The sequence below is a fragment of the Leuciscus leuciscus genome (assembly GCF_965113295.1).
Source record: "Leuciscus leuciscus genome assembly, chromosome: 11".
NCBI lineage: Eukaryota > Metazoa > Chordata > Actinopteri > Cypriniformes > Leuciscidae > Leuciscus > Leuciscus leuciscus.
In genome coordinates, this window is record NC_138735.1 from 28,765,731 (window position 1) to 28,777,698 (window position 11,968).

The following is an 11,968-nucleotide window of genomic DNA, read 5'->3' on the forward strand; positions in this document are numbered from 1 at the left end:
TACACCCTTGTTATGCACTAGTTGAAAATGTCACTCATTTGTCACTGAACTTCTAAAGTAAATGTTTGAGAATGCTTATAAATTCTTTGTTATAAATGACAATGCATGTGTTTCAGCAGTATGAGGTAAAAGCTGGTGAACTGAAGGTGTATGTGGACGAGTCTATATTTGAACCTCACACAAGTTACACAGTACGTGTGAGATCTCGGCCGGATGAAGTGCATTATAAAGGCGTGTGGAGTCCGTGGGCCCCTGCGATACACTGGAGGTCAGGGGACATTCTCAGTGAGTCCGACTGGATAACAGGCAAACAAATGCATAGGAGAAACAGTAAAGATGACAGCTGCAGTTATACTGTGATTAAGATTCATCTCACTTTGTGTGTTTTAGAAAAGACTTCGGAAAGATCTTCCCATATTGCTTGGTATTTTCTTCTTTTGCCGCTGCTGGTCCTTCTGTCCTGCATCCCATATTCCAGGTGAGAAAAATCCTGAAATTCTTTGATTTCTTCCATCTTTAGTCATGTAGGCTACATAAATGATGGATGTTTGTGTTATAGATGGAGAAAGGATGATTATATACCATCACCAGCCCCTTATTTCAGAGACTGGGATGTAGATGTTCAGGTAAGTTCCAACATATATATACGTACACCAAAACAGTTTACATAGTTTTACCAGTAGATGGCGACATGTTACTGTGTTTAGTGAGTCATTAGAATCATTCACTCAAATGATTCATTCAAAAATGCTGATTCATTCTGGAACGAAAAAATTCTCGCCATCTTCGAAAAGCCAAAACAATATTAATTCTTGTTTATTATACGAGCTCTGTCTCATTCTCTTTTTGCAAACACAGTTTCAGTGTTTGTTTAAAGCGTGATTAAACCCGGAGGTTTGAGATTTAACTGCTCAATGTCAACCTTTCTCACTCGTGACAACTTACCTCTGCCACTAAAACACTCTATTTATTAGGGGTGTAACAATATATCGTGTCACAATAGCCTATATCGCAAATTCGCAATACAAAAATGCAACAATATGTATTGTGTATAGTTCACCCAAAATAAAAATTACTGTGTGAGAAAAAATGCAAGTTTTCAGAGTTTTAGTGTCAGTACTACATTAAACTACTATATATAATGTATAATAATTTAATGAGGGAGTATTTGTGGGTCCTGGTAATGCCAAATGTCTTATGTTACCAGTAAAAAGTGGCCTACATTATTTTAATTATATCTAGTCGGTGACCGAGTGAAAGCATATTCGTCTAAAATAATTCTGTATTTTCAGCTTCAGAATCATGAATATTGTTATTCTGGTGTCTCTATTGTCCTGTGCATTGGGTTACCAGCACCAAGTCCAAGCCTATTCATTTACATCCACAATGTAATCCCAAATTTATCATTTTAATCAACAGCAGGCTACATTGTTTGTTTACCTTTTATCATATGTCTCGGAGTATCGCAATAATATCGTATCGTGAGTTCAGTATCGTGATATGTATCGAATCGTGACATGAGGGTATCGTTACACCCCAACTATTTATGGATATGACAAGACACGAACTGGCGAGTGACGTATGTAAGCAATTTCCCGCGAAAACCATCCCGTCAGGTCTAAAATATAAACACCTGTAATAATGCTTACCATAGTGAATCAGGGTAAGACAAAAACACGTTTTGAAAGGATTGATGATGTATTGACTCTGTTTAAATTTGGTTAATTGTGAATAAATAAAGTTACATAGTTAATTAATTTACATGTAAATTAACTTGTATGAATGAACTGTTGAATTTTACATCTTCTGACGATGTGATTGGCGTTTGCCAATGTAACAGTTTGAGGAATGAATGTCTGTTGCAAAAGTTATGCTCAAAGTTTTTAAAAAGCATCTCTAACCCTAAATATAAGCAATAATAGTGATGCTTGACTGTAATTAAGTTTTATATTGCAGCAAAATTATGGTTCTCTTTAATTGAAATGATGCTGAAGTAAAATAAAATAAAAATATTAGATGAAAATCTAAATTGAAAAAGTTCACTCGATATTAGAAATGTTGCCTAATGCCTATAAAACAAACTAAAACAAAAAAAATACTAAAACAGTTTTAAAATGAAAACTGAATGAAAAATATAATAAAAGCTATTTCAAAATATTCATAAATACTATAACGAAGCTTTTTCAAATCAGATATGAGAAGGATTTTTCGGTGTGTTATCAGATATAAGATATCAAACACGTGTCTGACTTTGCAACCTCATTTGGGGATTTGAACACCGCAGAATTAGCTAGATTTATGTTAAGTTCTTAACGCAGAGACGTGTCAATTCTCCTTGTGATTGTGGTCAGTGCTGATGCTGGAGTAACATGTTGGAGAAAGACACTATAGTCTGCAAATAAATAATTCATCAATCACTTTCTATCGGCTTCACAGAGAAACACTTGCTATGTTTCTCAAATCTTCGAAATTCAAGTCTCAGATAGGAATGTGGTATTCTGTTTCAGCACAAGTAAACCTTTTACATTTAATCAATGATCTTCCTTCTTACACTGTGTGGCCTCCTCCCATGATTCTTGGCTGATCTTGATAGATATACTCGATGGTTAATGATGGTTTCTGGTGTTAGAATTAATAAGATCTGAAGATTTGCATTGGTGGTGTTACTTGGTGTGACATTTCATCTTACACATTTAACCCTATGATTACTCCGGTAGGATACGGATAGTCAAATCTAGACTAAAGCATAAAGTACACACAGAGTTGAATGACGCCTTGTAGTTGTTCTTTTTTGAGGCTCAGACCACAAAACCAGTCATATGGGTCAATTTTTTTAAATTGAGATTTATACATCTTCTGAAAGCTGAATAAATAAGCTTTCCATTGATAATCAGGAAAATCTGGAATCTGAGGGTGCCAAAAAATCGAAACATTGAGAAAATCGCCTTTAAATTGGTCCATTTATGTTCACGATTGTGCTGCATTCACTCACAAAAATAAATGTTTTATATATTTACGGTAGGAAATTTACAAAATATCTTCATGGAACATGATCTTAATATTCTAATGATTTTTGGCATAAAAGAAAAATCGATAATTTTGACCCATACAATGTATTGTTGACTATTGCCACAAATATCCCCGTGCGACATGTGACTGGTTTTGTGATCCAGGGTCACATATGTCCTTCGCCCTTCTCCTACGCTATGTGTTGTTTGTCTTAGACTCTTCTCCTTCTTTACTGTCATCTTCATCAATCTTATAGCTCCGCTTGTAGTTTGAAAACCTTCTCTTCAGACCCTTGTGGCCTCTCGTTAACCTCTGTGGTTAGTTGCAAACATTAAGTTCATGAATTTACCTTTGACACATGTTGCTCATTTCCTCCTGTTATACAGGAAGTCAAGTATATGTTTATACTCCACGTCAATATCACTTAAAGCATTAAGTACAACTTTAAAAGCAAGCAAATAACATTTCTTTAAAACAAGTATAGCAAAATCAATATCAAACCGGTGGAAACAGTTGGTCCTGACCAAATGAACTGGCATTGTCCTCCTAATACATCACTGTTAATGGTCTGTGCGTGTGTGTGTATTTTCAGATCAGTTCAATGCGATCCGGTAAGGTGAGAGATGTAATGCAGGGGGAGGAGTCTCTCCAGATTGACATTCTGAGGGAGAGCACAGACACGCCCCCTCAACAGACCATCATAGTTTATGAGATGGGAACCAGCGACCAGGATGACCCCACGCCCCAGTCTCCCAGCATGCCTCATTCTCCTGTGGGGTCAGATGTCGACTCGGGCTGTTGGATTCGTGATTTTACTGTAACCGAGAGAGGAAGCATCACATGCAGCGAGGACTACTGCACACTCTCCAACACACACACTTACACCATCTAACATTACCGGTCAATACGATTTTTTTTCATTATTCAGCAAGGATGCCTTAAATTGATCAAAAGTGATGAAAATGTATAATGTTACAAAATAATTATATTTCAACTTTTTGAACTTTCTATTCATCAAAGAATTCTGAAAATCATGTAAGAATCCTGCTGAAAATTCAGCTTTATTCACAAGTATAAATTATATTTTAAAATATACTAAAATACAAAATTGTTATTTTAAATTGTAATAATATTTCACAATATTATTGTATATTTGATCAAATGAATGCAGCCTTGGTGAGCAGAAGAGTCTCAAAAACATTTAAAATACGTACCAACCCCAAACTTTTGAACGGTGTGTTAAAAATGCTAAATTTGAGCTTTGATCTTCACAGCAGTGATGGGAGTAATTAATTACTAAGTAATCTAATTAAATTTCCGTTGAAAAAAGTAAGGGATTACTCTTCATGTATGTCATTTAATTAATTACTTCTGATACAATCGCAGTAAATACAATAATTCTACATAAAACAATAGTGGATTTAACATAAATTTTAATCTTAAAATTTGTTTTTAATGTAAACATCTCCTTTGACACACTTTGGTCAGATCAAGAATAATTTACGTAATAATTGTACATTGTTTATTTGAAAGAAGCATAAGTGCAGTTTTGTGTCTTCCCTGTTCGACGGGTCTAGGTTTAAAATATAATTAGTAATAAGCAATCCAATATTTTTTAGAGAGTGATTAGTACAGTAATCCAGTTACACTGATGAAGATGTAAATAGTAGCTAGTAATATATATATTTTTTGAGTAACTTACCTAATACTGCATATTACATACTATATGTGCTTTTGCACAAAAGTATAAATGAAAATGTATTCAGTCGTGTATAATCTAATTGCTTCCAGTCATCAAATCCTGATATATTGCTGAGCAACGCAGTTTATTTGCCACATTTTACATGCAGTTAAGTAGCAAATAATCAGTCAAAATGACTGTTTTAAACTAGGCACAACACAAAAAAATCTAACTTGTTTGCAAACATTTGACAAAAGATTTTTTAAATACTTGCTAAATCTAAAATGTATATTTTTAATTCTATTTTTATATTTAAAGCTATTCTAAAATGCTGTAATTTTACTGCTATAGCCTTTTGTTTGTCTAAATAAATAAAAATGCAATGTGTACGAAACTTCTGTGATGTTTCAAGTCGGTCAACAACTCTACATTCAGCATCATGCAAAACAATATCTTTGGCTGTTATGTCTCACCATTTTCTGTTTTTAGTAGCCATGAGCATCCAAGTTTAAACACCCCTGCATTCTGCTCCATCTAGCTGTTTTTGAACACCAGAACGCATCTACAAAACGCACACACACACACACACACACAGTCTACAGACGCATTATGTAGAAAGAGCTTTATTAAACAAACAGACACAATCAGTGTGAACACAGGACACATGTTCCCATCAAACAAACGAGAAACCATGTACAGCATGTTTAAGAGAATTGGACTCTGGTTCTGCTGCTCACAAGAGCAATTACTCTGGACTTTATTCAACGAATCAGCATAGAAAGATCTAAGACCACGTGGCTGGTCAAGTACAAACAGGCCCAATGGAGAGGAAACTGGTCCTAGATCAGCATTCTGAGGGGAAATGTCACCATGAGGCACTCTCCCACATATACGACGCTATAAACCAACCAAAACCAGAGCAACACACACACACACACACACACACACACACACACACACTCGCTCGCATGTTTTCAAGAAGAAACAAAGCTTTACAAACATAATAAAATGACGAGTGCAAGTAAGCACACAAGACAGACGCCAAATGAATAAGGAGCTAAAATCCCAACAGTCCATTCTGATCCGAGACGCAACAAAACCTGTGGATACTGAATTGGTGACTGCGTTCTAAGGGAAAACGGAGAGCAAATGAAATTAAAAGGGAAAAAAGGGAGGAATAAGAGTGTAAATTTTGTGGTGCAGGGGAAGGGTTTGGGGTTGATGGCACAGACATCATATTTTAAGTCCTTTTAGTCCCGGTGAGAGGATAGCACGAGTATTCACATAATCCCTCTTTCCATTCGCCTCTGTCTCGCTTACGACGGGGAGAATTTTTTGGCCTGTGCACGAACTCTCTTCTCGTACTCCACTCTATTCTGACTGTGAACAAAAACACACAGAGGAATCAATACAAGAAACATCTCACACTCGCTCTGCCAGAACCTAGCGAGTCAAGTGAGCTTCATTATCATTCTGCTATATGTAGAGACTTACATAGGAACGAAATGACATTCCCCACAGGACCACAATGCTACTTATATATATATATATAAACATAGCCTATATAGAAAAGAGGTATACTAACAAAACTAACTCATTGATCAGTGCAATGCCAACCTAGGCAACATTAAGTCCTCATACGTCTGCTCTCAAAGTGAAGGCTGATCCAAACACTATGCAGCAAAATAAATATCCACTGCAATGGTGCTCAGTGCTAATACTGAATAAAGTTAAAAGAAAAAAGTTCTATTTAAATAAAACTATGGAAGCCCATTTCCACCACATAATAAAAAAAAAATGCAATTATGACATAATAATGAGATACTAAGTCATAATTATGATTAGCCTGGCTAACGTCAGACCTCTTTCTCATTGAGACGTGATCTGGGAACCACATGTTCACTTTCTCGTATTTGAGGCGTGGTTTACGAATGCCCAGAGCCGTTTATTAGACGCTACGAATGTCTATCTAATGCGCCTGTACGTAGCTCATAGCCAATCGCTTCAATTATACCAGATGACGTATGTAGAGCGACAGAAATCCGACGAGGAAGAAGACGAAATAACCTTGCGTTCTAAACTACTTAGAACACTATCTAAGGCTTCATCGAAAGGTAACTTCGCGTCTGATGCCATGTTGGATCCATAGATATAAACAAACTGCTTCGGTGTGTCGCATAGACGTCGCCATCGTCTTGCTGCTCCCTCCACGTTCTGTGATTGGTCCCCTCGCTGAGGCGAAAATCTAGTCCATGGAATCCAGGCTGCCTAGCAGCGTGCGCACAAGGCAGCATGGGGAAACCCAGGCTAGATTATGATATCAAATTGTCTCTCAGAATTTGGCTACGTTCACACTGCAGGGCTTAATGCTCAATTCTGATTTTTTGAAAAAATTCAATTTTTTTGCAAGGCCGTTCACATTTCCAATTAAATGCGACCTTTTGTGATCTCCTGTGTGAACGTGAAATGACCCAGAAGTGACCCGCATGCGCAGAAGAGTACTCAACGGTCAACGACGTCACTTGTTGTTTGCGGAAGTAGATAAACTTTAACTGTGATTCTCTCACACACACACACGAGCGCGCGCAGCGACCGTTACACAAGAGCCAGACAGCATCCGCTGACCTATCTAATATCAGATTATCAGATAGGTATCAGGCCGTGGGCTTTTTTTATTTATTTTTTTATTAACGGGCTCGTCGAGGTCGACCCGTTCGGCAGATTTACCTCAGCTCGACGAATATGCAGTCCGTTTTCAAACCGACGCCTACTTCAACGCAGAATTATGACGTTTTTCGCGTATCAATGACGTGCGGGTCGGATACATGCGACCTGGCCGTTCAGACTGAAGTCGCATTTCAAAAGATCGGATATGTATCGGATTTGGGACCACATACCCAAGTGGCCTGGGTCGCATTTGAAAAGATCGGATCTGTGTCGTTCAGACTGTCATGAAAAGATCAGATACAGGTCGCATAGGGGCAAAAAAATCGGAATTGGGTCGTTTCAGCCTGCAGTGTGAACGTAGCCTTTGACTCTCCTAATCGTGAGATTTAAAAAAAAAAAATTCTAAATTATGTTTTTAATGAAGGGAGTCCAAACCACGAGATAAAGTCATGTCATAATTATGGTTTACCAAACATGAAATTTTTTATATTCACTTATGCAGTGGAAATGATTGTGAAATAAAATTTTAAATGAAATAAAAGTAAATTATGTGAAAAAAGTATGTCCCAATTTTCAATTGAGATGAAATGTTGAAATTTTGACAAAAAGTTCATAAGAGATTTAAAAATGCATTTTTATGATATATTATTTTAAATCAAAATTGCGAATTGTCAATTCTGCCAATTGACAAAAAAAAATTAAAATCTACTTTTCATGTCATAATTAGCTATTATGTTTTAACAAGCATGATATTTTTCACATTCATTAAAGTGGTGGAAATGGTCCAGTTGTATACGGAAGCCTAATATTGGTATGTGCATAGACCACGAGCAGACGAGCAATGCAACCCTTCAGTGTGTACTGTACCTCTCTGCATGTGTGAAACATACCAGTATATAGTGTACGCCTCTGCCTGAGCTGGATCCTGTATGTTCGGTTCATTTAGGAGCTCCTGAATCCCTAACAGGATCTGAAGGAGGAATAAAAGAAAGAAGAGTTTTTAGAATAGAGAAAACAAAGCACTGGAATACCGTTGACCAGAGTGGACTGTAGTTATAGGTGACCTGTTTAATGGTGATGGCAGGTCTCCAGTCTTTATCCTCCTCCAGGATGGAAAGACACACTGTTCCTGACGGATACACATTCGGGTGGAAGAGCGGAGGCTCAAATTTACCTACAAACGAGAAGTAAGTGTTCGTGAGGTGTGGTTCAGGGAACATGGACTGAATATGCTTGTGTAAAACTCACACTTTGGGGGTGATGAGGGGTAGTCATCTTTAAACAGCATCCTTAACTTAAACAGCCCTCCTTCCCATGGAGTCTAGGGAGAGATGGAGAGAAATCTCACATGATGCTTCATAACTACAGCGGATTGATCGAACTAAAGCTTGAATGAACAGTCTTACCCCCTTCTTTCCCGGAATAGCACATTCCCAGTTCATGAGATTCATGGTGCCATCAGGGTTTTTCGTCGGCACAGCAACAAAGCCCTGGGAACATTTGATCGGGACAAAATCATTAAGTGAGCTCCAGAGGCATGGCCGTATCCGGCGAATAAGTCACCGGATCTCTGTATTTTTCCGAGGTGTATATAATCAATGTTGTGAAATAATTGGCTAATACAGTATTAACTCTACTTTAGTTCTGCAAGATTATCGCACAGCACAAGAGGCTTTCCTGTAGCTCAAACAGTAGAACGTTGGCGCTTGCAACGCCAAGGTCATGGGTTCGATTCCCAGGAAAAGCAAGAACTGACAAAATGTAAAATGTGTAAAATGTAAACAGTCATAAAGTGCGAGATAACATGCAAGTAGCTAAACTAAACATCCCATATTTGACAATTTTTAAACGCAAATTAAATGTTAAACGACATTTTAATGACATAAAATGACTAATTTTGCCATTTTAAAATGAAAATAGGCCTATTTACTTAACACAGCATTCCTGTAATGTAATAATTATAGTAACCGTCAATGTGAGAGGACGGGAAACATTAACAAAGCCGTTTTCATCATATTAGGTTTAAGATTAATATTGAATGTGTACATATTGTGAATGAATTTAGTAAACTAATTTACCTAGCGTTCATAGACTTCAGTAAACTAATTTGTGTAAGAAAATGATTAATAAAACATATAGGCTAAATATCAGTTGACCCTATGTTTACTTTCATCACTGACAGACGAAAATGAAAAGACTATCATGTAAAGCTCAGCTTTAGGAAGGGAAGAGACAGGGCAAGATCATTTTTGGCCTTCAAATGTCTTAAAAAGCACATATGTAGATCAGAGAAATCTAAACTTTCTCGAGGGTTTTGGAGCTCAGTGATTATAAACCCCCGTCTCCGGCCCTGACCAGAGGATACAAGCACATGTGTTACAGGGTTTATTTAGTGGTATATAAAACTAGCAATTACGTGTAGGATTATAAATGTGCACAGTTTAAAACTGATGGTTGTGTAGAGATTGTAAGTGCATTTGTTAAAAGAATATTAGTGTTACTCACGAATGGATGGTCTTTCCTCCATGCTTTGCGCTCTTGTGCAAGTCGACTCAGAGCAATGCCAGACATGACCACTGATCCTATGGAGAAACGCACATTAATCTGAGTACGCGTTTAAGAGCCCATCATCCATCAATTTATCTATTTTGTGGGAAGTCTATTTACATTGTGGAAAACTGGAATATATATAACAACAATAAAAACAAATCACCAAAACAAAAGGTTAGATGGCTAACATTTAAAGGGACAGTACCAGAAAAAAAAAAAATGTATAGGCTACTTAGAAATTGCCTATCAAATACACCTGCCTGTGACTGAGAGACACACATGAGAACCAATATAAAGATTTTTATCTTTTATTTTTTGCATGTGAAATTAATTTTTCTATGATTATGTCAAATAAATGTTATCCAATTCTAAAAGATACACCATATATGTTGGTGGATTACCAATGTATAAAACCCACTTAAACTAATTGGCTATAGTTTGCCATGAATCATTTTGCCAATATGGGTGCTTTGGGGTAAGATGTGCCAGTGGTTCAAATAATACGGATTTTAGACTCTATATATAGCAAATGTAATTATGTTTAATTACATTTTTTTTTTATTATTTATGTTTCCCAATGATTCAATTTAGCCCTTGACATGACAGTTTACCCCAACACTTTCTAATCAAATTTATATGGCCTATCATAAATCACGATTTCTTAAAATGTATGTACATTGATCTAAAATTTGACATCATAATCAAGATGTTACGTCACACTATGTAATCAATCACACATCATAATAAAAACTGATGTTATTAATCTCCTATTGCATCGATATAATAAAGGGTCAAACTCCAGCTTATGATGTCATGATATTAAGTTTACAATCATGATTATGGCGTCATAATTCAGGGTTTTAAGTGCTCATAATAGAAGTTCACTCAACACTATGATATAACAGGATTTTAACTCCACACTATTGACACCATAATCAAGGAAAGGTTTTAACTTCATATTATGACATGATAAAATGTCAATAAATATGGAGTCCAGCGCTGGAACGCGTTCATGAGCGCGCAGGACAAAGAAACTCGAGTTCCTTTGACGCGAGCGCGCGTTCACACAGCAACCGTACCAAACAAAACCGATGCGACCGTTTACTAGTTACCAAAACACAATAATGCCTCTCCCGTGCGGACAGAACCGTCTTACCTTGTGAATCCCAGTGTTATTCGTCTTCTGGGCCCGCTCACTCGAACCGTGTTTGACTCGGTACCAAAGCTGTGAAGTTTCCCTCCCGAAAACACATTCGGTTCTGAGTGAAGCAGTATAATCAGGACCAGCGGCACTACACGCAGATCGCCTGCAGGAAAATTCCGGATCAATTGAAATTACGCTAATGTTGTTCGTTTAAACGATCGAATTGTTGACATATTTTAGCTTACGCGTATGGGCGCCGTGTGTTTGTTTGGGAATATGATACGTTGTCTTTTCCCTCGAGGAAACATTTAGAGCAGGCATTCCTTTAGACGGCTACAATTTAAAGGGACAGTACCAGAATAAAAAAAAAAAATCTATCTATCTATCTATCTATCTATCTATCTATCTATCTATCTATCTATCTATCTATCTATCTATCTATCTATCTATCTATGATGCTTGTGTGAAATTGGAATAGTAAAACATTCACCGAAACAAAAACATCAGAGACAAAATCACAATTGGCCTAATTTTTTTTTGCTTTATTTGATAGACTTGCAAAAAAAAAAAAATATATATATATATATATATATGGTTTATAAATACTGACATCATGTGGCAAGAAAATTATTTTAGAAGAAAAATAAAGAAAATTTTGAAGAAAATTAGTTTTTCATTTTTTTAAATGGAGCGAATGACATAAAGTAGTTTTTCAGCTCACGTTTACAGAGGCGTAACAGTACAAGCATTTTGTGTTCTGCTGATATTAATGACTTTATATACGTCAGTGATGTGGAAAACCACACGAGTAGCCTGTTTATCATACAATGACTCTTGCTGTTCCCAATTCAGAGGCTGCATCCTTCGAAGGCCGATTGCGTCACCGCTGTGAGACGAAGGCTGTCCCAATACGAAGG

The 11,968-nt window shown here is 36.8% G+C and overlaps 2 protein-coding genes across 3 annotated transcripts in view; one reads left to right on the plus strand and one right to left on the minus strand.

Annotated features, from left to right (window-relative positions):
* LOC309509201 (interleukin-4 receptor subunit alpha) overlaps positions 1-5,135 on the plus strand; it is a 7,711-nt gene extending 2,576 nt beyond the window's left edge. The window contains exons 6-9 of one of the 2 annotated variants that reach the window (XM_082183788.1): positions 117-285; positions 391-478; positions 560-626; positions 3,602-5,135. In XM_082183788.1, coding sequence (XP_082039914.1) covers positions 117-285; positions 391-478; positions 560-626; positions 3,602-3,901 — 624 coding nt within the window. In that variant the 3' untranslated portion in view covers positions 3,902-5,135. The remainder of the gene's footprint in view (positions 1-116; positions 286-390; positions 479-559; positions 627-3,601) is intronic. The other variant, XM_082183789.1, reaches the window with a different exon arrangement.
* A 162-nt stretch (positions 5,136-5,297) lies between these two features.
* Positions 5,298-11,221, minus strand: ube2ib (ubiquitin-conjugating enzyme E2Ib). The gene is made up of 7 exons (XM_082183790.1): positions 11,064-11,221; positions 9,863-9,939; positions 8,764-8,847; positions 8,606-8,678; positions 8,422-8,531; positions 8,248-8,327; positions 5,298-6,070 (listed from the first exon to the last, which is right to left on the minus strand). Exons 2-7 carry the CDS (start codon positions 9,926-9,928, stop codon positions 6,007-6,009), a joined length of 477 nt encoding a protein of 158 aa, XP_082039916.1. The 5' UTR covers positions 9,929-9,939; positions 11,064-11,221; the 3' UTR covers positions 5,298-6,006.
* Positions 11,222-11,968: the final 747 nt, after the last annotated feature.